At 36.3% G+C, this 26,465-nt stretch overlaps 1 protein-coding gene across 1 annotated transcript; it reads left to right on the top strand.

Moving 5' to 3' along the window:
• Nucleotides 1-848: 848 nt before the first annotated feature.
• tmc3 (transmembrane channel like 3) lies at nucleotides 849-26,373 on the top strand. Its single transcript, XM_082154209.1, has 23 exons — nucleotides 849-1,103; nucleotides 1,930-2,076; nucleotides 3,468-3,543; nucleotides 4,290-4,371; nucleotides 4,731-4,837; nucleotides 6,268-6,366; nucleotides 6,519-6,661; nucleotides 7,037-7,184; nucleotides 7,841-7,884; nucleotides 10,848-10,995; nucleotides 11,646-11,755; nucleotides 11,840-11,918; nucleotides 13,230-13,511; nucleotides 13,997-14,125; nucleotides 14,743-14,810; nucleotides 15,572-15,700; nucleotides 19,168-19,278; nucleotides 20,080-20,205; nucleotides 20,932-21,010; nucleotides 21,179-21,221; nucleotides 21,397-21,661; nucleotides 21,781-21,843; nucleotides 23,712-26,373. The coding sequence occupies exons 1-23, from the start codon at nucleotides 997-999 to the stop codon at nucleotides 24,577-24,579; spliced, it is 3,453 nt and encodes a 1,150-aa protein (XP_082010335.1). The 5' UTR covers nucleotides 849-996; the 3' UTR covers nucleotides 24,580-26,373.
• The last annotated feature ends 92 nt before the right edge of the window (nucleotides 26,374-26,465 follow it).

The raw sequence follows: 26,465 nt of genomic DNA, 5'->3' as shown, positions 1-26,465 counted from the left end.
GAACCACATGTTCATTTTCTCGTATTTGAGGCGTGGTTTACGAATGCCCAGAGCCGTTTATTGGGCGCTACGAATGTCTATCAAATGCGCCTGTATGTAGCTCATAGCCACTCGTTTCAATTATACCAGATGACGTATGTAGAGCGACAGAAATTCGACGAGGAAGAAGACGATGGCTGAAGAAGACTAAACTACTTAGAACACTATCTAAGGCTGCATCGAAAGGTAACTTCGCGTCTGATGCCATGTTGGATCCATAGATATAAACAAACTGCTTCGGTGTGTCGCATAGACATCGTCATCGTCTTGCTGCTCCCTCCCCGTTCTGTGATTGGTTCCCTTTTTTAGGGGAAAATCTGGTCCATGGTGTCCAGGCTGCCTAACAGCGTGAATAAAATTGCGCTGCACGCAAGGCAGCATGGGGAAACCCAGGCTAGAACACTGGAGTAATGATGCTGAAAATTCAGCTTTGTTCACAGGAATAAATTACACTTTACTGTATATTCACATAGAAAACAGCTGTTTTAAATTGGAATAATATTTCACAATATTACTGTTTTTGTTTGTATTTTTAATCAAATAAATGCAGCCTTGGTGAGCAGAAGATACTTCTTTTAAAAACATTACAAATCTTACTGACCCCAAACTTTTGAACGGTAGTGTATAGAGAGAGAGAGGTCTCAGAATAGTGTTTATATCTATTCTCTTGTTTAAATCACTTTGCACAGAAGCATAATGCATTTATCACCAGGTTGCAGTTCTTGCGCTGTCCCTTTAAGAAGCCAGTACTGCTGTCATTGGAGTGATTGTCTGAGCTTAAACTCCTCTGGTGGAGGGGCTTAAGCAGCACTTCAGCAGGACCCAATCGGGCAGGTAGCACTCCTCGTTCCTGTCCCCCCCAGAGTCCCATCAGCAACACCGGAACGGGTGAACTCCTACAGATGGGACACATGCTCATTGAAGACTGCAGAAAGTTTTAACACTGGGAAATGAGAAATGGCAGAACCAGCAACAATAACCAGACCCCTGATATCCTCCAAGCGGCACAAGAGCATAAGAAAAAATTCCAGAAGGATTTATTCCTCATATCAGGACGATAATGGGTAAGTTGGCTTTTTGACCAAATCTGACTCCATTTAATTTTTTACTGTACATTGCATTGGCTTATTACACACATGACACTTGTAAAGAGTGCAGTCTTTATTAGGAATATTCATGCTTTGCAGTGGAACAGAGCCTAATATTTATTTTAAAAGTAAAGTTTCTAAACGTGTGGGTACAAAAACTATATTTATATACATTTATATTTTTAAGAATTTATATAAATTAATCTGTATAAATTCTTGTATACCATAATGTTTTCATAATTTTGAGTCTTGATTTCCATAATACAAGGAAATAAAATGATGCACATCGCATGTTGCTTTTTATATGCAGTGCACATTTCTTCACATACAGTGTGATTTATGTGGGCACTAAGCACACCAGAGAAAAAAAAAATTAAGTGAATCATCATTTTATAGATATAACTACATACAACATAAACACGTTATACTATGTATATACAGTTGGAGGGTTATGAATCCATTTCACCTTCATCCTCCAAGTGTGTGTTTACCTAATTTGCGCTATCAAATAAAATGAATTTAATTTTACATTTTAGCAGTCATTCTTTTATTTAAAGTGTAATAATTTACTTTAATAATAATGTCATATTATAATATGAAATATTACAAATAAGATAATAAGAACATGAAAAATAACTGTGTGTGTGAGTATTATGTATGTATGTATGTGTATGTATTGTTTCTACATCCACTTTAATATATATTTTTTTATGTGCTTTTGTCATACCATATAAAGCAACAAATGTTACCATGTTACTGTAAGATTAATTAAAGTGATTATTGATCTCTGGTTGTGTTTCAGACCATCTGATGATGAAGATAAGGATGGAGAGAGAGTGGAGAGTAACGATCCAGAGGAGATGTTCCAGAACATTCAGCTTCAGAAGGAAATCATCGCCAACATCCAAACCAAACCCTGGCCGATAAGACGCAAGCTAAAAGTACTTAAGTAAGACCCCGCCAAGTATATGTCAAGAAAATGTCATCCGAATTGAATCATGTATTAAAATTATTACAGATCTTAAAGTTGTATTGTTCTCTAGTGGAACATTTTAAATAGCACAAGATATAAAGGATAAAATATTTATAAGTTCAGCATTTATAAGGCCAAAAAGTGGGGGTAGAATGTTTCAAGCTCTTGATATACAGTATAATGTGCTGTAAAGTTATTTTTGAGCTGAGGCCAATGTTTACACAGCAGTTGACATGAATGCAGGAAAGACTGTGATGTTCGATACATAAGGAGGAATAATGAAAAGAAATAAGCATTATTTCTTTTTAAGTTTATTATTTGACTTCATTACAGCCATTAGTCTACTTAGAAACGATATTCCAAAATGTTTGAAACTGATGATAATGGCAGAGGAAAGCATCTGTGCATTAAACCCGTAAGGTAAATAACAATTAACTTTCATTGCTTGAAAGCGGCCGCCATATTTACAACATGATGCCTGGAGAACAAACTAAATTGGCTGAGTAATTGTTTCATTAGCCTAACCAGCAGTTTCTCATTTTACTGGGTACCGATCACTGAGGCTTCTTTGGGCGGGGGTCAAGAATGCGCAAATGTTACAGCAAGAGCACATTGTGGTTACTTCTGGTAAAGTCTATGCATCTGGCAAAGCCATGCCAAAATACTGTAAAATGCAATACAGCTACTTTTATGGTTTAAATACAATGTTTACCATGTTGGTATGAATAAAAATGTTTAAATTAGCTTCAGATGGAATGGCGTAGTGCATGTTATACAGCACAGGACATCAAATTTCCAAATGTCAGTTACCAACATAACACTTTTATTATTTATTTATTTCAGAGGTTCTGAACGTTTACGTCCACCCTAATATCAAAAAAAATCTGATTATCAAACCAAGAATTTTATTAGCACATTTATCTTTGAAGTTACTTACAATAACTGGCAGGTTTATACCTGATGGTTCATGGAAGAGATACATGCTACATTTTACGAGTGTCCTCATCATCTTTGGGTGAGTGCCCATGATTGCATACACCCACCTTCTGAAGAAAGTACCCCCCAAAATCAATTTTCAATCTGTATTTGTTTGATGTTTCTATTATGTTGCCATTGAATTTATGGCTTTTTTTCTTTTCTTTTTTTTTTTTGTTGGCTTGTTTTTCTTTTTTATTAATAAAGAAACCAATGAAGTGCCACTTTTAATGGGTAAAACATCTATGAATCTATGAAAGGCAAACATTAATAAAAGAGTGTGTTTGTGTTCAGGTTAACACAACAGGAACACACTAACCACAGCTGTCAGTCCATTGCAGGATATGGTGTAGATTGCTAAAGCTCAGTGTATTTGTTTGTGTGTGTTTTAGGCAAGCCAGAGAGATTGTTCTGAAGTATGAGGGCAGACTGACCAGGACACGAGGTTACCAGGCAGCCGGGGCAGATGTACGTTTTATGCGACCTTTTATCTACAGAATTTGTGTTCATTAGGATTTGTATTATTCTTTTGTTTGCCTTTTGTATTGGCAGTAGACAATTTTTACAGTATCGGAACAAGTTGTGCATGTTGCTTACAGCATTATTCATGGTTTTTGCTAAGGCAAGTATTACTATCTGTCTGTCTTTCTGTAAATCTATCTGTCTTCATGTCTATCTATCCATCTATCTGTCTGTCTGTCTAAACTGCTTTTGTCTTTTTCATGTTATAGCTTCTCTCATTTTTTTCTTTCAGTTTTTTTCATCAGCTGTGTGTTTGTGAGATTCCGGTTAAGGTTCTGCATGCCTCTGGTTCAGCGGTGCTCCTCATCTGCTCACAGACGCTGCACTCAAATTTATGGCCTGTTGTTATAGCCTGGTTTAATTAAAATGTCCAATGGCATTCGCCAAGGCTGCCCAAGCACCATTAAAATTAATTGACTTTTTAGCAAGTGGATTTGATGGTGAATTATTAATTCTGATGATGGCTTTTTATTGCAGATTGAAAATCAGATATCCGTACATTGATTTAACAAATTATGATCTCACTATCCTTATACATGAGAACTCGGGTCTCATAGGTCTTTCAGCATTGAATCTTTATTTACTTGTGGATTCATCAGTCTACAAACTATCCTGATCTAACATTTGCTTATGTTATAATTTAATCTAACTGTTGTATTTGTTCTCATGTGATCATAAACATTTGTTTGCAGTTGCTGAAAAAGATTTCAAGAGTCCTCTACAACATTGTTGTTCTGTTCATTCCCTGGGAGATGAGGATTAAAAAGATTGAAAGTTAGTATCCTGACAAACAGCATGTATTTAATTTGTCCGCAGATATACAAATTAATATGTTTTCCTCATATTGCAAGGCGTAAGGGAAAACAATATTATTTGATCACTTAACTTATATGAATGATAAAATAGTTCTAATATTGGAAATATACATCCATGTGGAAACTATCTATAGATTATCATGAAAGAATATGCTAATCAATGAAACTATCTCAATTAAGTAGTGTGATTAACGTAAAAACATTTATTAGACTGAAACAATATAACCCTTAGAGCTATAAGTATTTTAAGGATCAGATCAGGTAGAAGTAACTCCATACTGCATTAAATGTACACTAAACAGTATGCTGTTTTTGAAGGTCATTTTGGATCAGGAGTGGCCTCTTACTTCATATTCCTACGATGGCTGTTTGGGATCAATATAGTTCTCACTATTATGACTGGAGCCTTTATCGTGCTGCCTGAGGTTTGTATGCACTGCACTAATTCTTAAAAGTAATTAATAAGCTATATGTTCAGATATAAACATTTATAAATTAAAGTGTCATGGAAATCTTCATTACCAAAGGATCTTTTAAATTGGTCCTATTACATGCCCTTTTACAAAGTCTTGATTTTGTTTTTGGGGTGTACTAGAATGTGTTTTCATGCTTGATTGTTCAAAAAACACATTATTTTTCACATATTTTACATTATTACACCTCCTCTCTCCCCAGTCTGGTTAAACATGTTGTTTTCGAATGAAGCCCCTCCTTCCGAAATATGAAATGTGCTGTGATTGGTTAGCTGGCCCAGTGTGTTGTGATTGGCAGCACTTAGCGCGTTCGGGAAACGAGCTTACTAAAAAGCTAAAGTAAACACTACATCAATACTGTAATGTTAGTTAGCAGGCTAGCGGAGGCAACGCTTTGCCCTTCGTTTAAATCATAGCTATCATAGCAACTACATAAAGTTTATAATTGGAACTGTTAATAGAAAACACAACTACAAATAATAAGACATACTTTTAAGTTGTGATCCATAAACGACAGATTGTCTCGACAAAATGGGAATGGCTACATCTTTCAGGAGAAGCTTTTGTGTGTACAGCCTGCTTTGTACTCTCTTCTGGAAGCTGTTGTCAGTAAAATTTGCAGCGCACAGACAAACGTTAAGGAGGTTATAATGTTCGAGTGTGTTTTAGAAATGTCACGCCCCTTACCATAACAACGAGTTTCAATACACTACTAACGCAACTCAACCAGGCCTCGCCCCTTTTTTTTGCGTATGTCTTGGGCAGGACTTATTTAAATAAGGAATATTGTGACGTACTGTACGTTCCTGGAAGAAAACGCAAAACTACAATAGAGGTGTTTCAGGGGGTTCAGAAACAGTGCTTACTAATATAGATAATAACTCTCTTTGGAGTGGACTTTGTGCTTTTTAATTTTGCAAACCGACCGACAGACGCAGACACTCAGGAGATTACAGTACATCACTTTTCAGACATTTCACCACCCAACAAACAACAATTGTTCAGTTTGTAAAAACAAGTGCCGACCACGCCAACCAATGGGTTAACACACCGATCCTACGAAACCCAACCAAATGTCTTATAGCGTTGGTCGTCATCTGTCGGTGCAGTGTGAATTGGCCTTTAAGCGTTATACATGACATTATTCTCCTTTATTATTATTTCAGAAAGCATGCACAGATATTTAAATGCTGCTGTGGGTTCATACATTATTTATAGACAACATCTTTTATTGAAACTCCACAAGGCCATTTTTAGACCTAGAAATGGAAAATATGGTTAGATTTATTTCACTCCCAGTGCAGAGACACAAAGCAATTTCTGCTCAGGTATGATCTGTTGTCCTCTATCATTCCCTCTGTCTCTCCAATCTGTCCAATCAGCTCCTGGCCGGCGCTCCATTTGGGACCACCCGCAGCAAGACCATTCCCAAGGATCACCTTTCCTCTGCACAAGACCTGGACACCATCTGGTCGTTGGGGGCAAGATTATTATCTCTTTTTTTTTTTTTTTTTTTTTGCTTTACCAATGTGCTGTACATATTATCAGCGTAATTTAGGGATTTAATCTCAAATCATTCATTTGTGCTTTTCAATCTGCCAGTTTGTGTTTTTTTTCTATGTCTGTGTTGCAGGGATATCTACAATACTCAGTACTTTTTTATGGCTACTACGGCAATGTGCGTAAAATCGGCAGCGCTGGCTACAGACTACCCTTGGCCTATTTTATGGTCGGGATGGCAGTTTTTGCCTACAGCTTCTTCACTTTGTTAAGAAAGTAATCACAACTACAAAGATGCTTTGCTTGAAATCACTGATTAACTTACATTCACATTTATGCATTTGGTCCAAATGAGACATGCAGCACATTCATGCATTCTCTGAGAATCGAAGCCATGACTTTAACTAATTAAGATGTGGAATTTCTGTTGAAGCTGGTTTACCAAAGATCTGGTTGACCTGGATTACATTTATGATGTTTTTAAGTAATTTAAGGCCATGTGATTTATTTGTATGCAGTCATGGTCACTATAAACTCTGGTATGCAAAATACCTGCATGGAAATTCTTTAGGAAAAGCTCTATTTGTGTTCCTTGGAAAAGTAGCTGCTTACTAGTTCCATAATGCAACTTCATATGCTGTTTTCTATCAGAATGGCAAAAAACTCCCGCACGAGTTTAGCCGGCACCTCCGACGAGAATTTCACTTTCTGCTGGCGTGTCTTCTGTGCGTGGGACTACCTGATTGGGAACCCAGAGGCGGCCGAGAGTAAAGGGGCAGCCATCGTCAATAGCATCAGAGTGAGCGTTTCCTACATCCAACAGACCAAAATAAACAATCTGTCCTTGATTCAATTCTCAATGATCATCCAGTTTTAATTCAGTTAAGGGAGGCTTATGTTTCATTATTGGTGCTGATTTCCCAAGGATAACATGTTATTTGAGTCTCATCAGTATCGTCCTAAATTCCAGATATTTCTTTGGAATATCGTTCAGTTTGATTACAAATGTTGCATGTTTTTAAAAAAAGTTACGTTATGATTTCACTCAAATTTATGATAATCATAGTTCGCATTAATGACAGCAAAATATTAGTCAGGTAAAGATTTGGCCATTTTGAGCATTGGCCAGTAACTATGCCAGTTTTTAGCTCTTCCTTGTGTCCAAGTCTACCCATCATAGTAAACCTTTTTGCTTTTTTACATATTTTTGTCAAATTTGAGAGCAAATATTAATTTAATTAAAGTAAAATGTTAATTTAATTTAATAACTGTTGACTGTTTTAAAAAATAATTATCATTTTCCTTCTTTTTTTATAACGGTACCAAATTACCACAATTTATTGAAGTAACAGTAACTACAGTACCTATTTGGCATAAATTATGATTAATGTTTCTTGGGTTTTGGATTATCTTTTGTATGGTAACTGACCTAAAATGTTTTATTACTTTTTTTAGGAGGCCATTGTAGAAGAGCAAGAGAAGAAGAAAGAAACAAGCTTGCAAGTTTCCTCTCTTTTATCTGTGTTTCCATTATCACCTCAACAAAACCCTAAGTGCTGACTAAGTGTTTTCTCCAAAGTTTCTCAGAAGTGCATGTTTAACAAAACGGGCTTTTGAGGGTGGGAATGATGGTATCAGTAAGTGACTTACAGCGATGTGCTGTTCCTCTCTATCTGGGGCTGTTGTCACGGCTCTTGTAATGCTGGCTCAGACAGCTTTGATTTATACATCTCCTCCCTGTTCCAATGCAATCGCAGCAGAACATGCGAAACTGAGAACACCCCGCCATATTTTATACAAACAGCCTTTTACTGCAGGCGGATGACTGCACCTAAATTGCAATTAGACCTGCTCACACATTTAAGCCGATTATTATATTGCTGGAATGCGACACCCATGCACACAGGGTTATGCTAACATTTGCACAGTATCTCTAGATTATCATAGCTAAACTTGGTTGAATCTAACGAGACCAGGACACATTTCACCCCAGAAACAAATTGGAAAAAAAGAAATTTTGCATGTAGAAAATGAAGCCTAATTTTGAAGTCATTAATTATTTTATTTATTTATTTTGCATTATGACATTATTTTCAGGACAATTAGGCACATTTGCTCAATGTATTCTCATTACTACAATGTGCCCAGACTGTGTTTTGCAATTATCATTAATTTAATACAGTATTTTTTTATTAAAAATACTGTAATATGGGGGTATTATTATTTTAATGATAATTTTTAAAGAATGCATACTCTACAAATTAAATAATGTGAAATATAACCCAGACATGTTCTTGACAGGTTTTATGAGATATTTGTATAGAGGACTTTCTTATATATCTCTGTAGAGTTTTGAATATGATGACAGAACATTTCTGAAGTACTTGCCTATTACTCACTTGCTTTTGTCTGTGATAAAACTTGTCAGGCAAACTGGGAAATGAAGTGCGTCAAGTCAGAAAGGGATTGTTTATTGATGCTGTGCTTGCATTGTTCAGCCAATGCTGATTTAGGGGAAATAAACCCTGTTATGAAGCTTGAAATTCTCTTAAGCATGTTGTATTGTTGCTTTTACCATGTTTATAACCTCGTAAATCAGAAACATGGTGTCAGAAGAACTTTTATTGAAGTATTTTTGGGGTTTATTGGTCTCTGGCAATAGAAATTGCACAGTGACTACACATTAGTCATAAAGTAAATCAGCTTATAATACAATGTGGTTTTTCTTATTACTCATCTCTCTATAATATTAATGGATGGGTATCGAGATCGCGGTTCCATTTAAGAACTGGTTCCAAATGTCCAAGAACCGGTGATTCGATAAGAAACGCGCATTTCGATTACGCTTATCGGTTCCTGTGAGTGCATTTCGATTTTGAACCATTCAAGCGCAAAAGCCGTGCACTTTTTTCTGTGCTTCTCATTCCAGTTCTGGAATCGGATATGTTATAAAATACAAATGTATATTCCTTTAATCAAGACCCGCACGCTGTTTTTTGTGCTGCACACACATCCAAAGTGCAGAAAAGGTGATTTAATGTGATTTTAAACCATTCATGCGCACACATCCAAAGCGCGCTCACAGAAAAAGTGTTTTTAAAATGTGTTTTTAAACCATTCAAGGTGCAAGACGACACGCTGTTCACGTGTAACAGTATATTGGGTCCGTGCAGCTCTTAAAGTGACAGCAACCTAATATACCATCTGCCGTCTCTGTAATAACATTAATCGAACAACAAAAGACAAATAGAAAATTCAGGCGCTGTTCTTAACTGAATAACCTCTGTAACTATATTTGTAATGTATATTTTATTCATAAAATGCAGCATTGTTTTACATTTGATTACAGTTTCTGTACCTGAATACCTGAAAATCTTAAAACACTGTTTATTTCAATTGTATCTTTACTCAGTTGTATGTATTTGAGTAATTGACCATTTTATTTTTATTTTTTTTAATTACTGAGTGTTTACTTGTCTTTCATAATGCTTGAATTTTCTATTAGTTAGGCCAGTTGTTTTATGGTATTTTTATACTATATGCAACAGTTCCTTGTGTAAGTGTTATTTAGCTTGTTAATATTTGTTCATGGTATTCAGCTACAAGGAAATGTTTTACAATAAGACTTAGAATAAATGTGAAGGAACAAAAATGGTGCTAAATAGCACTAAAAGTGGTTCATTGGCTTGTAATCATAGGGGAACCACTTTAAGTCCCATATAGCACCTACCTTTGTCAAATGGTGCTATGTAGAACCATAAGAGGTGCCATATAGCACCTTAACCACCCCAAACAACCGCTAAAGAACCGCTGAAGAACCAAACTGGGCTTAACAGGTTCTTTAAATGGTAGTGGTGCTATATAGCACCTTAACCACCGCAAAGAACCCCTGAAGAACCGCTGAAGAACCTTTTTTTTTTTTTGTGTGTATCTAAGGTTTTTTTTATTTATTTTTTTTACCTTATTGGAATCGATAAAAATCTGAATCGAAAAGCTGAATCGGAATAGTTCAAATTCAAACGATACCCTAATAATATTTGTTTCTGATTGGTCAATAACAGCATGATGTAAATATATTTCTATAGTAGCCCTAAACTGTATAATTGACCATTTCCCTGTTACTCAATTACCAACGTAGTTGAAATAGTTTCAGGTTTCTCGCATTACTCTTTGTCCTCTTTCTTTCTACGTAAAATAATTGTAAAATAAAGTAATCAATAGTTAATTTCCATTTATTAGAATGGAACTGTGTAAGTGTGTTAATGTATAATCATACGTTCATCATCACAAAATAAATCCCTTTCAGAAAGATACAGGATACTGATCACCCCTGCTAAAGGTCCACATTATTCCTTATTTATTTTTCTTTGTAACTAAAGGTTCATTATATAAAAAAGACAGTTGTTTAAAGGTGTATCTGACTGTATTGTTTTCTCATTAAGTTCAGCTTCTCTCTCAACAGAGCCGTACTGATCAGTTTGCGGATTCTGGCAAACATTCTCGTGCTGCTATCATTGGCCGGCAGCATCTACATCATCTACTTTGTGGTGGATCGTTCTCAGAAACTAGAGCAAGAGAAACCTGAGCTAACACTCTGGGAGAAGAACGAAGTACGTTATGTTTTATACAAATGTACTTCAGTACACAAATAGACATAATGCAAAAATTGCATTATTATTTCATTATTCACCACATTATTTTATTATTATTATTATTTAATTAATTCTTATTTAATTTGTCTACTTATTCGACTTTTCTTCTTCATATGATTATTTTCTTCATCTCATTATTATTATTATTATTATTATTTAATAATTCAATTATTCACCACATTTTTTATTATTGTTGTTATTATTATTGTTTATTAATTGTTATTTAATATTCTACTTTGACTTTTCATCTACATATTGTTATTGTTTTCATAATTTAATTCATTTTATTATTATTAATTACTTAATTCTTGTAAACCAACTAATCTAACAACCTAAATGAAATAATTACATTAATAATTAATTCAATAAATAATTAAATGAAAATATCTTCTTGTTTGTCTTATTTTATCCTTCATATTATATATATTTATTTACTTACTTTATTTATTTATTTATTTATTCGTATTATTATTATCTAATTGTTCTTCCTTTTCCCTCCTCTTTTTCATCTTCTTATTTAATTTTTCTTACTTCTTGCTTCAGATATTTGATCTAGTATTAGTGTTTATGGAGGAAGATGAATGATGTGAATTGGGTTTCTTCATCAGGTGAGTGTGGTGGTCTCCCTCATTACAATGATTGCTCCTTCAGCCTTTGAGCTAGTGGCCCAATTGGAGATGTACCACCCCAGAACAAGTCTCCGCTTCCAGCTTGCCAGGTAAGAACATCACTGTTTGAACACTGTTATTGCTCTGGTTTTGTGTTTTGTTTATTAAAAGAGAAATGTGCCTTTTTTGTTTAGAGTTCTGGTGTTGTACCTTGGAAACCTCTACAGTTTGATTATTGCCCTGCTGGATAAAGTCAACAGTATGAGCTCTGCTGTGAGTCACAATTATATTCTTATTTAATCTTCAACCTTTTCTCTGAGGCTGCACGATTGATCAAAATAAACCCGAAACCGTGATATGGCTTAGCGCGATTATCAAATTGCAAAGCGATTTAATTAAATAAATATTTGCGCTGTGTGTTTCAGAGTGAAGCGCGACACTCTGTTGTTTTACACACAAGCAACTCATGATCCAGTGGTTTCAGTCTCAGAGCAGCTTGGTTGAACATGATCTCATTTCTGCATCTGTTCTGAGTTTGGGTTGCTTATAACGTGCATTTGGGAATGCAACATGCGCCAATCATCTTCCCAAACTTGTAAACTTTTGAGAAGCGAGTTTCTGTCAAAATAAAAGCTCAATGGTTTAATGTTTGAAAATGAAGAAATTAAGACAGCTATTAATATTAGTATTGTAATTTTACAGTTGAGCTGTACAATATAATAATAATAAAAATTAGTATTATATTTTTCTTTAATATATCATTTTCTTTAAAAATAAATAATATAATAAAGCAAAATATTGCAATAGTAATTATTATTTTGTCTAATATTTGTATTTAGTAGTAGTAATAATAATAATTATTATTGTTATTATTTATTAGATTTATTTATTTATTTTTCAAATCAATCAGCTCTACTTACTGTTTATGTATTGCTCAGCAGCAAATAAAGTAGTCACCAAAAGTGATGTCCTGCCTAGGAATATTGACATCTTCACCCTTTATTCAAATATTATAAAAAATGTGTTAAATATTTTGTAAGCAATTTTCATAGTTGTGCTTGGAGTCAGTTGTTTTATTTGTGCTAATGCAATAAAACATGCCAAATTGTGCAGACATAATTTTATGCCAGGCTGTCATACAAAGAAATTACAAAAATATGCAAAAACAAGAGAGAACTAACAAAATATTAATGACTGATTATGTAGTCAGTGCTTTTTGATATGAGCTTTTAAAATAAACCCTGTAGAAGTAGTTTGCCTTTTTTGCCAAATAATTTTGTCAGATATATACCTTAACCAATTGTAGTGTTTTTCGTTCTTCCTTCATATTTAAAATATTAATATGTTATGAAATGTTTTCCTCATATTTTGATGGTTTAATCGTACATGCAGGGACATTAAAAACAAATATCTCCCCGACCATCACTTTTGCCCACTTCTGTATATAATAAACATTCAACATCAAAGAGTATTTTTTTTCTGTGTAATGAAAATATTATTCAGATATTTACCATTCTTTAGTTAGAAAAATTAAATGTAACATAAAAAATGTATGTAAATCGTACCCGTTTTGAATCATTCCAGATTACTCCCACAGTAAACCTGTCTGACTCAACATCGTACCTAGCGACCATTTCCCAGCCTACTGAGGAGAACCTGTCCACCATTGTCCCGAATATCGTGGAGCGACGGAACAGCATGCTGAACATGACTCTTCTGGACCTCAACAACAGTGTGACCACTATCAAGAGCACCACATCCTCCCGAGAGCCAATAAGAATGCAGTCCCTGCAAAACCAGACCGTCCTCTATGAGTACAACACCAGATCACAGCTAGACCCCTGCTGGGAAACATATGTCGGCCAGGTACTCCTTCACATGGAAATCATTGCTCTCAAATTTGCTATTGCTATTTCTATTTCTATTTTAAGAGGCTATTTCTATTCTAGAAATAACTGATTATATATTTGTATTATATAATGCAAACACATTATACACTTTTTAAGTGTGTCTTAAGTGGCCAAATACACTGTGTATAGACATACCCAGACATGCTCGATATTGTTTGTTAGGTCTATACTGATACATTATACAGAGGCATTATTGTGACAAACAATATAAATAAGTTTCCTTCTGGAGGAGAAGAATATAGATTGTATTTGTGGGTTGAAATATCCAGCCCGGCTTTTATTTAATGAAATTGCTGTCAGGTTGGTTTTTCTCTTGGTTTAAATCCAAAGATCTGATTTAGCGTCCTGCTTGGAGATACTGATGGTCTGTGGAGGGGTAAAACTGCACCCTGCACAAGGAAGGTAAATGCAGGCTGTTTATTTTATTTATCTTATTTACAGGAGATGTTAAAGCTCTCCATCATTGATATGATCTTCACGGTGGCAAGTATCCTGCTCATTGATTTTATCCGTGGACTGGTGGTTCGATACTTGAGTGACTGCTGCTGTTGGGACTTGGAGAGCAAGTTTGTAAGTCTGTCACTTCTGTTCAAAAACACACTTTGAGAGGTTTTTCAAGCAGATTTGTGACCAATCGAAAGGCCTGTTAAAAGTATGTTAAAATTGAAAACCAGCATTTTTGTAATTTTTTTTGTGTCAAAGTAAATAGCAGAATAGCAGATTTCTGCTGATTTGACCCTCACAAACTGCAGAAAATAATGTGTACTATTTCATGCGTTAAGACTAAAGCATTATGTTACTTAAGTGAACTTAACACTTGTCATTTATGTTTTGGATTCTGAATTTTCTGTAACAGGGATTCCTAAACCAAAAGTTTTTCAACCCTTTTGACCTAAAATATTTACCTGAAGTAATATTTGATATAATTTAACAACACATTCGTAAGTTCACGGTTCTCTGATATTTGTAAAATGGTCACATGACATGTAGGTAAACAAATCAAACTTGACATCTATTTTAGTAAGTGTTTAATTTCTTCTTTTTTATTTACTTAGAATTTTTATGATTTTTTTAATTATTAGCTTTTCAACAACTCACAAATCAAACCCTGGTTTGGGAAACCCTGTTCTATAACATGTATTAATTAATTATATTCCCTTTCCAATTAAATTAAATTCCTTTTCCAGCCAGAATATGGTGAATTTAAAATAGCTGAAAATGTTCTTCATCTGATATACAACCAGGGAATGATATGGTAAGTGACGATTTATCTATTTGTGACCCTAGACCACAAAACCAGTCACATGGGTAAATTTTTTAAATTGAGCTTTATACATCATCTGAAAGCTGAATAAATAAGCTTTTTTAGGATATGACAATATTTGGCAGAGATACAACTATTTGAAAATCTGGAATCTGAGGGTGCAAAAAAAATCTAAACATTAAGAAAATCGCCTTTAAAGTTGTCCATTTATGTTCGCGATTGTGCTGCATTCACTCACAAAAATAAATGTTTTATATATTTACAGTAGGAAATGTACAAAATGTCTTCATGGAACATGATCTTTACTTAATATCCTAATGATTTTTGGCATAAAAGAAAATTCAACATTTTGACCCATACAATGTATTGTTGGCTATTGCCACAAATATACCCGTGCGACTTGTGACTGGTTTTGTGATCCAGGGTCACATTTATCAGTACATTTTCTTTGATATGATTATCAATATAAAAAAGGGTTGTTTTTTTTTCAGTTATTATTTTTACATTATGATGACTGCTGTTTTTCTCTTATACACACAGTTTTAATCTCTCTGGGTCTATTTTTATATATAAGCTTGTCTATCTATATCTGCAATAAACTGTCCTGTTGCCGTAGTGCTCCTTACCTCAATGCTCCATTTCCCTTCAGCTTTGTAATACAACAATAATGACTTTTCTGAAGCTCTAGGTGCACAAGCAGAACTCCCTTAAAAGGGGAAATAAATCTTTCCTGTGTTTCTCTCTCCCTTTAGGATGGGAGCATTCTTTTCACCCTGTCTGCCCGCCTTTAATGTCCTGAAGCTCATTGGCTTGATGTACCTGCGGAGCTGGGCTGTGCTGACCTGTAATGTCCCCCATCAGCAGGTCTTTAAGGCCTCCAGGTCAGTGAGGCAGAATGAGGTCATTAAAGGTTGTACATTCATTTACCACTGATCTGATAGTGTAGCTGACCTAGGAGAATCTGCCATGATTTGCTTACAACATAACAAAACCATTTAAAACATTGGTTTCAGAAATCCTAGGGCCAGTTGAGCAGGATGCAATTCATTTCAGTTCATTTGAAGTTAAACTGAAATTATAATTTGATCAATACATTTCCATGACTTTCATGATTTCCATTTGTTTGTGATTACTGTAACATACATTTTTGTTTAGACTGAATTCAAAAACAATTTAGAGCTGTCAAATTGTTCAGGGGTTGTTATTTCCTTGACGTGAAATATTAATTTGTTATTATATATTCATTTAAATACTAAATATTTCTTGAATTTTTTCCAGGTTTTGTAATTATTTGTAAGAATTAGTTTGTAATTATTACTGCCACATCGTGTGGCTGTACAAAGAGCATGAAGATGAAGAATTCAAAGAATAGTCTTTAATGCAAAAGTCCAAATACAGTAATCCACAGGAGAATGTCTCAGGGAGCAAAAACCAACCACTTCAACCAAACAATACCAGACAGGGAACTAACTCAAACTGAGGGCTTAAATACACAGAGCAAACAAAGGAAACTAGATTGCACCCAGGTGAAGGGAATCCATAATGAGGAAAATCAAATCAGTATCAGTCAAACTAAACAGGCAAACAGGAACTAAACAGAATGTGCATGTCGGAAGGCATATCCTCGCGCCGTAAAGAGTCTGTCAGAGGAGGGTGGGGGCTCTGGTGGAGGACGTGGAGCTGGAGAGGGATATAAACAATTAGAGACACGCAAAACAGTCCATGGGGTAGTAGAGGTTGGGAGGAGCCTGGGGAGAGCCAGGAGCCAGGCAGGCCAAAGCCAGCATGATATTCCACAGCTGAGTCGCTGGAGGGAGGAGCCATGGTCGAGGCCTGGGAGATGGAACCAGGGATATGAGTTCCATGTGGTGGAGACCCAGACGGAGCAGAGGAGACACCGAGCTAGGTTGTTATCAGAGGGACAGGGTAGAACTGATTGCTCATGGGAGCAAGGCGTAGACGGGGACCCGGAAGACTGCGGTGGAGACGGAGCGACCGAGGACAACGGCAGAGCCAGAGGGAAGGTGGTGCCAAAGGGTTGGAGGGCAGAGGTGCAGCCAGAAGCCAGGAATCCCATGGCAGAACCAGAGTGACACCTGACCGGAGGCGGATGTTTAACCTCCTCAAAATCATCTATAGATTTTCCAGAGGCCAGGCAATACTCATCCAGAGCGGCAGGGATGTGGGGTGGGGCTTCCCTCCAGGCCCTCGAACTCCACAAGTACTCAATTGCACCTGATCAGCCGTGTCGTTGGGCTCAGGCTCTGGGGCGGAATATGGCTTAGTTGGGTTCACTGCCATCCACTTATCCATGGTTATCCACTGCAGTCTCAGGCTCCGTGTCTGTGGTGGAATCTGGCATGATGAAGGCTGACGGGGCTCTGGATCCAGTGGATCTGGAGCGGGGCTGGTGATGACTTCCTCAGCTGGGCCTATAAGGTCTACAAAAAAAGTTCCAAACTAAGCAGAAAAATTGTCTCCCAGCAACACACAGCGGTGTTTCTTTCTTGAAAGATTCGCTGTTTTTGAACGAATCAGTTGGATTAATCGCCACCTACTGGTAGTTTTAGTTTCATATACAGTATATCATTTCATTTTTCCCAACATCTCATATTTTTATTTTCAAAATGTTATATTTAGAACATTAATCTCATAACATTATTTAGGTAATTGTAATTGCAGTGTGAGTGGATTTTGATAAATGGTAAGAGGGATTTTGCTGATTATTTAAAAATGATCCAAAATAAATTTGAGCAAGTACATACCCAGCCAGTGTTCAAAACTATCTGCTTGCCTTAGCTCGATTCAAAACGGTAAGCTTGTAATAATGTTTTTAATTCCAGTGGTACTGGTGGATTTCCACAGGAAATTCGAGCATGTCTTTGCGTCAATACATCACATCTGTACACATAAAGAAGGTGTCTCGGCTAGTAGGCTATGTTGCGTGTGAGGATGTTGGAGGTGGAGATTTATAGCCTTTTCTCACAGCACTTGATATAATTAAACTTAGCAATCTGATGGCGGATCCAGAAAGGATCAAACGACAATCACCAGTGACAACTGGAGATTCACCCGTTGTAAAACGCAAAAGACTTCGGACTGGCTACAGAAAAAAAGAGACTGCAACCGTGCTCATGCGAAAACAAGGATAAATCTCTGAAGCTCATTAAATGTAGTCACGCAATGCTGATGTTGTTAACATTAACAATTTGGGAACAAAGTGTTTTTTTTTTTCCTTAGTTGGTCAGGACAAAAGTGGATGTTACTTGTTCAGATGACATTTTCCGGTGAAAATTATTATGTTGGTCATATTTCCAAAAAGTAGAATCTGTGGATCCGAATGCCAGTATCCACACCAGCGCAGTGACTGACAGCCGCACATTCTCCTCAAAACATTGGATTCATCCGCGCTGTGCTGTGCCGAGGCACAACCCACGTAAAGTTGATCATTCCGCGAATAACTGCAATTGCAGATTTCGAACAGAGATGGCGACAAAGAGGAAAAACTACGGACTGCAGCTTTAATTTAATTGGTATAACAGCCCTATAGTATATAGTGTTAAACAGTGTAATTAATTAAAAGATGATCAACAATCTGTAATTTTACCTTTTTATAAATAATAATTTGCTTGTCCATGGAATATTATTGCAATGCACATAAAAATGACCCTTAACCTAAACCAAGTTTGACAGGCTTTTGTCATATGCTTGTATGTTTTTATTAAATTGCAACAAAGAAATGTGTTTTACATATTTCTTGACTTAAAAACCTCTTCAAACTTTTTCTACATGTGTCCTTTGCTGGTAAAAAACAACATTTTTGAAGATCTAAATGGCTGGAGTGTAAATTCCTCTGACTAGAGCTGTAATGTGAAACAATTTTCTTTTTTTACAAGCTGTGAGATTAATTTAAAATCAGTGAGCATTCAGTGTACGGATCAGGGACTCTCTGAATGGTACACTTGTTCTCTGCTTCACTGAATCCAAATCCCTCTCATTTTCCAGCGTAGTGAGTACAGAGATAACAGTGGATACTTCAGTGTGACAAGCGACTGTGTTGGTCAAAGCGTCTCTCTTTCAGATTTATGTAATTGCATCTTCATTGAAGCTTTATCAGTCAGTCGCAGATGTGAGGCGAAACATTACCAAGTGGTCTACAAATATTTCATCTTCACTGATACTGCTGTTTTATACGATAATAAGGGATCATCCCACTGCAGCTGTGGAGTGTAAAACTTAGCATCAGATAATATGAAACGGTCAAATCATAGTAGTTTGGTTGTGTATCTGAGTTAATTCATAGTATTTTACTGGGATTGTTTTTAATTTACATTTATTTACTCCCCAGATCAAATAACTTCTATCTGGCGATGCTTCTCTTCATGCTTTTCCTGTGTATGTTACCGACCATTTTTGCCATTGTGAGGTACCGGCCGTCTCAGTACTGTGGCCCGTTCAGGTAAATAAAACTATCCAAATGTGGCGGCATTTAAATCTAATCTTATTTAAGGTGATGTATTCTGTTGAAATCATGGATCCCAGAGATAGGCAAAGACAACTATAAGTAAGCGATCTGTGAGCGACCCTCAAAAGGTGTCAACTCCGTTACAGTATCAAAACATTGCTAAAACAGCGATATTGACTCAGCCAATGGTATAATTTTGGGATGATACTATTTTTTTGGAAATTTTGAAAACTTGTTTTGCCCATTTTGTGTGTTGACGCTAATGGAAATGTGAAGAAATTGCATAGATGCTACGCTACATTGCAAATTTCATATATAAAAAACGCTTGAAATCATATCCCCTGCCATTAATAACACAATGCTTTCTGTAAGTAAGTGTTAGTATAGTCAGCTGATCATTAATGCAAAATAAATCCAGGGGGATCAGTCTTGTATCACCCCGAAATTGTTTACTTTGCAGTGATGCCTAGTGAACTGTACATTATCTCAATTGCTACACATGCACATTAAAAATAATTGAATACTTGACTTGAAATATTGAGTTAAGTTGAAATGGTATGTTACAAGATAGAGACAGTAAAGTGATACAAGATACAGTGTGTAGAATACTTTTTTGGTTTAAACAGTTTAGTGTCAATATAAAATAAAAAAATATTTAGATTGCAGAATGATTGACCAATCAGAATCAAGTATGCCTGAGCTCTGTACAAAATGCTTTTGTTTTTAAATAATTTACATGAAAATACATAGTTGATGTCTTTCTGCATTTCTTCAATCTTCTCTCCCGCTCTGTAGTGGCCAGGAGAAGATTTACGACATCATCTCCGAAACCATTGCCAACGACTTCCCGCTGTGGTTCAATAAAGTGATGAGTTACGTCACCAGTCCTGTGGTGGTGCTGCCCGCTTTGCTTCTACTCTTGTAAGTACACTACACTAACCTTAATTACCATAGAGAAAATAGCTAGAAAATTAAAGCTCATCAAGACAAACGTTGGATGTTGGCTTGACAAAAAAATAATGTTCTGGATGGTTACTGGTGCATTGCTATATGTGGTTGCTAATGAGATACACTACAGTTTGGGGTCAATACGATTGTTTTTATGTCTCTTTTGTTCACGAAGGCTGCATTTATTTGATCAAAAATACAGTAAAACAGTAATATTGTGAAATATTATTACAATTTAAAACAACTGTTTTGATTATAATATATTTTAAATTGTAATTTATTCCTGTGATGCAAAGCTGAATTTTCAGCATCATTACTCCAGTCTTCAGTGTCACATGATCCTTCAGAAATCATTCTAATATGCTGATTTTCTGCTCAAGAAACATTTCTTATTATCCCAAAAAAAAAAATATTTGATACAAATTTTTTGGGGGGGAATTTGGGTATTTTTAATAGTCTGCTGTAGGATAAACAAACAGGTTGATTCAATTAGGAGGAACATAGCCTCACGACTGTGCTTAGTTTAGAGGATGTAGATTGAAAGCTTTAACATTTACAGAGAGTTTGAAAAAGCCCTTTACCCCTGTTTGTACAATAACAGCATATTGGTTTAGTCAAGCCAGCATAATTCGACCAGGCAAGCAGGACAAATGCCTTCAATGCACTCAACCTTGTACTGTTTGTCATTGTCCCTTTCAGTATGCTGATCTACTACCTACAATCCATCGCTAGATCACTCAAAGTCACCAACAGCCAGCTGAGACTCCAGCTGCAAACCGTGAGTCACTCCAAATTGGAATATCATTATGATGTATTTCAGTTCATTTAACAGATCCGGGATTTACAATAAGGAACCCGAGCGAAACAGGATACGGTCTTTGGATTTCATATAATCTCATTTCATCAGCAGTTTATTTTATAACTCTAATTGAATTTCCTCTTGCAGGAGCGGACAGACGACAAGAAGAAAGTATTTCAGTTAGCCGCAGGTACTTTGTCTATGAACTATCTTCATTACGAATACAAGGGAACGTTTCGGGCACATTTCAGGCCGCTGAGCAGTAACGGCCAAAGTAATGTACTCACAATATATAACGTCATAAGGCAATATCAGCCTGTCACCAGTTGGCTGGACATTTGGGTGTGTAAATGTGTGATTTACAGCACGTCTGCAGGCACCTGAGGGAGGCGATAAAAAGCCGGAACAAGAGAGCGACATCACTAGTATGGAGTCGTCCGCCCGCTCCACCTCCCCTCCACGGCGCAACGGTAGCGTCACCAACTTCCAATCTCCCATCCGCCATTGCAACAGCATCCGGACAATATCCCAGTCGGCTTCACGGCCTGACATCCCCAGAGCTGCCGGAGCGACGCGGAGTCCCTCTGTCCCAGTGCGGCAGAAACACAAAGCAGAGCATGTTGCCAGCAGGTCTGTGCTGCTCTGTGGTATAAGAGCTTTATATTTCAATTCACTGCTGCTTAGGTTCCATACATCTGCTGTTCATGAAGCTTCACTGCCCTCCATTTCTGCCCGTGTAATGCTTTCAGAATGTACAGCAGCCCCTCAGTTCCTCAAAGACAAGTACGACGAGTGGAGTACATACCCATCAGGTTTGGTATATTCATGAAGTCTGATTATGAATAAACAAGTGAATTCTGTTTCTACCTATTCTGTTTCTTTTACAAATTAAGCTCTATCAACAGCGTTTGTGGCGTAATGTAGATTACTGCAGAAAATCATTTCAGATCATTACAAATAATTTCCGTTGATTGAAATATAGCTGAAATAAACAGATTTAATTTACTTGCCAAGGCAACATTTGTCATTTTCGTTCATTTTTGTAAGTTGAAGCACTACTAAATTACTAAAACTGAAATTAAAATGAAGTTAGATAGAAATATTAAAAACTAATAAAAAATTATAAAAGCACAAGGTTAATAAGAAAACTGAAAATATACGAATAAACAGTAATAATAAAATACTATAATGGTAAATGAATAATAATAAAATAACACTGGATTACAGTAAGACGTGTAGAGTAAAATACACAGTTTCAAAAGCACAGCCACTATTCAGCTTATTTTGCAACGAGAAAGTAAGCTATTTTCCGTGAATGTGCAAGACTTCTGATTCATTAGTCATTACAGGTAAATAACTAGAACAATGACAAAGTGCAGTAAATGGTAAAACTATTTGCTCTACAAACCAATGTGTTTGTGATTACGATAATAAATCATGCAGCACAACACAGGTTTTTTAGCTAAAATAACTAACCGGATGATACCAGAAGCCTTGTACATTCGTACATACACAAGTTACAAATGGCCTCTCCCACCACTATATAAGTAAGACTTGTATTACAGAACCACTTACTGATGTTGTGAGAGTGTGTGTGTAAGTAATTTATCCAAACTTTTGGAATGTCATAGCATGTAACTTTCGCTTGAAATGCATTAAGCCCACTCAATAACAGGAATGATGTCTATAATTCATAGCCAGACGTTCACCCACTTAAAAAATTAGTCCCAGCTCAAAAAGGATGATTTTTAGACAGCTTTACTGATCAAACTATAAACTGCAGTAAACTCTGTCTGAATAATTAATGTTAAGTGCTTTAACAAAATATAAACTTTATATTTCTGCTTTTCAGCCCTTCAGAACACTGGCTTGCTAATTGTGTATGTGCATTACTGTAAAAGTGCTTTTTTCACGTAATTTTTAAAAAAACTTAAGGACGTCAAAATAATTTTCTGTGGTAATCAACATTATGCTATAGTTAAAGACAATTCTTTTGCGAGCACTCAACTAATTCATATATATACCATAAGTGTCTTGAAGAATTATAAATATAAAAAAATATATAATATAAAAATATTATATTTAAAATATAATACAAAATATAAAAATTATATATTTAAAAAAAAAATGTTTATTATATTTTAAATATAATTTTTTTATATTATATAATTTTTTTCACTTCAAGACACTTATGGTATTCTATCATATCAGATCAGGGATAGGGAACTTCAGTGCTTGCACTTTGAGAGTAAAACTTCATTAGGCTTCACCTTTCATTTCATAATGCAGTGCACTTCATACTATTTAATTAAAGGAACAATTCACCCAAAACTGAAAATGTTGTCGTCATTTACTCACCCTCACAACATTCTGACTTTATATTATTTTCTCTTTTTCTGTGAAACACAAAGCAAGCTCTAAGGAAGAATGTAGGCAGAATGTTTTATGGTGCTTTTAGTCCTTGACAGTATAAATCACCATCCAGTTTCAGCTTTTTGTTTCACAAAAAGAAAGAAAACAATACGTCTTGGAAAGAGTTTTGGGTGAACTTTTCCTTTAACATTAGTTACAAGCTGCACCATAAAGGTAAATGTCTTTGTTTCTCAAGTTTATGCAAGGTAGGGTGAGTTATGTACAAACATACATATTCATGTCACATGTTGCATTTTCTGATATCCAGGCATTCTGGATACTTGGGCAGCTCCAGCGGTTCCTGCCGCTCAAAGTCCTACCACAACATGGCCTACAACCCGTGTTCACGATACGCAGAGAACATCCACTCCGATCCGCTGTTTCGGAAAACCCTCCGGCCCATGCACAACGAGCCCGGCATAATGACGGCTCAGAGCTACATGGGCCGCCGGGCACACACAACACGCTACGTCATCGTCAACGAACATGAAGCTCGCAAGAAGATTGTGCGCTCCACTACGCGCGTACCGAGACATTACCGGCTAGCAGAAGAACCGACAGAGATTGTAGAGCTGTATCCACGTAATGTAAAGTGTTACATTCCTCGTACCCCTCACCGCAGCTACCAGCCACACCTCAGCGAGGAAGAGGAGGTGGAAGAGGAAGACCCAAAGAGCAGCACGAGGAGGGGATCGAACCGTCCACGATCACTGACAGACCTCCATCAGCCCGCACGCTTCTACATTGGCGACGCGATAAACAGTCAGTTGTCTATGGAGCAGGGGATATATGGCGACGAAGAAGAGGATGATCATGAAGATGACTGGGTGAATGATGGCTTGCACCCTCGCTCTCAAACAAACGTCCGAGGCCCAGAGTCGGCTCACAGATACGGTGAACAATACGTCAAGCCCAAGACCAAGCATAAAGTTGAGCCGTCGCTGACCGAGTCAGATTCGGCATCTCTGGCGTCTAGTAGTGACCAACAAAACAGCAGCACAGACCAGTACATCCAGGTCATTCACAACAAGGAAAAGTACCTGAAGCCCAGTGTAAAGCCGACCAAAAAGAAATCAAAGAAAACCGTTAAACTCAATGTGTCTGGCACCAATGATCTTGTCTGCTCCAATGTTTAACCTGTTTAGATCTAAAACCGAGATTATGGCTCTGTTTCAAAAACCTTAGTGAGCTGTCTACGTAGGAAGCATTTTAAGGCCTCATAGGCGCACACCAACACGAAGTCTGTTTCAAAAGGTAGGTTGCATTATTATCCTGCCTTCTAAGATAACTTCTATTGGCCAAATTGTAATGCATCCTTTCCCAGAATGCACTGTGAATAATGCTGCGTTCCAGACTCTGAACTTTGAATAGAGTGCTGGAGTGATGATGTATTTTTGTAGTCCAACCTGGAAGTTTGCATTATCCTGGTTCCCTCAACAAAATCCCATTAGTATTTTTCCATTGGCTTTTGGATTATTGTAGAAATTATATTTATGATTCTTACACGTTTTTTTTATTATTTTTATTTTTTATTATGATAATCCTCACAAATGAACACTTGATTTTTACTTCTAGCGATTGTATTTCTTGGCTTCAAAATTCATAAACGTTGAGTTAGGCTATAAACATACTACTCCACAGTTGCATGACTGTCACCACATTAAGCTTCCAACAAATTTCCAACAATTTTCTATGAAAGTTTGTTAAAATAGTTTGCAAGTGCTCGATTACAAACACAACAAGGCTAGTGAGAAAATGAGTTTACCTGTTTGGTGTGATGACGACAACCTCTGTAGTCCAATTTAGCCACTTGTTAGCAACCGCCTTTTTCAAGACAAGTAAAAGCTTTAAAAAAATCACAAGTGGGTATTACTGATGCATTTGAACATGAAAACATCTTAATTTCATTTCAGGCAATTAACCAAAAACCCATTGACTTCAGGATTATGGAAAAGGAAGTGCAAAAATGTTAACTTGTTTCTGGGTTTTGGCCTACAAAAATGTCGTCCCTGCATTACTCAAATCTCCCGCCTCCTACTTGATAATAACTACTGGAACTTTGCTTGCACAAATTCAGAACAGATCGATCAACCCTCAACTTCATTGAGAAGCATCGTTTCCAAGATACCAGCAACTTAAGTGATGTTCCACTGGTTATTTTAAGTCAATTCTGAGTTGTGAGTTGTCTTGAACACAGTATGACTAAAATATGTGTGCAAATGGGAAACTCCAACTGTCTGAAACTGCATAAATCCATCCAAGGTGATATATGGAGTTGAGAGAAATTGTTACTATAAATTATAGTGCATTTCCTTACATTCTAAAAATAATGATAAAAAAGTTATCAAATTAAAAATTTACTGTTTTACTTCATTTTTAACTTGAGTATTGCACTATTAGCTTAGCAACATGCAAATGCCAAACTCCATTGAGCAGCAGTTGCTGCCTTCATAGAGCATTCCATATCAGTCATTTATGAGGTTCCGCTGTAGTTCGGATCCCTCATTACTAGGCAGCTGCTTATGTAGGTGGCAGACAGCAAGGCAGCTTACTAGGTTTTGAAACAGCCATTAATTCAGTGATATACCTACAGGTTTATCCTATAAAAGTTGCAGTTTGCCATGTAAAGTAAAGCACAAATAAATGACCAAACTGTATAAGTGTACTCTGCATGTATCTGTAGATTTTCATTAAATCTGATATAAAAATTATATTGTTTGGACATTTGTGGACTCCACCATCCACCTCAAGGCTGTAACCATGAATTCAAGATCGGGTGTGTACTAAATGAAAACATTTAGAGTCAGCCAATGAAAAACCCTTATTGAACACTTCCCCCCTCAATCTCTGTGAGAGTTGTGGCCTTGATACAAATGAAGCACCTTTATGGTTTGAATATCACTTTGAATATCAATAATCAGATTAAGAGGTTGCGTGTGGAAGTTTTTCAAATGATTACATTTCTGAAATATTTTATTTACAATCCTGAATATGTGGTTACAGTCTTGGCATAAAGTAGGAT

The sequence above is a fragment of the Leuciscus leuciscus genome (assembly GCF_965113295.1).
Source record: "Leuciscus leuciscus genome assembly, chromosome: 2".
NCBI classification, from domain to species: Eukaryota; Metazoa; Chordata; class Actinopteri; order Cypriniformes; family Leuciscidae; genus Leuciscus; species Leuciscus leuciscus.
Note: the sequence above shows the minus strand (reverse complement) of the source record. Positions and strands in the feature narration are given on the sequence as shown.

Excerpts from the sequence above, each read along its gene's own strand:
- tmc3 (XM_082154209.1), top strand. The coding sequence starts at position 997 with ATGGCAGAACCAGCAACAATAACCAGACCCCTGATATCCTCCAAGCGG. Across the intron at positions 14,126-14,742 it reads GGGACTTGGAGAGCAAGTTT|CCAGAATATGGTGAATTTAA; the intron begins GTAAGTCTGTCA and ends TTCCTTTTCCAG. Across the intron at positions 19,279-20,079 it reads CAGTACTGTGGCCCGTTCAG|TGGCCAGGAGAAGATTTACG; the intron begins GTAAATAAAACT and ends CCCGCTCTGTAG.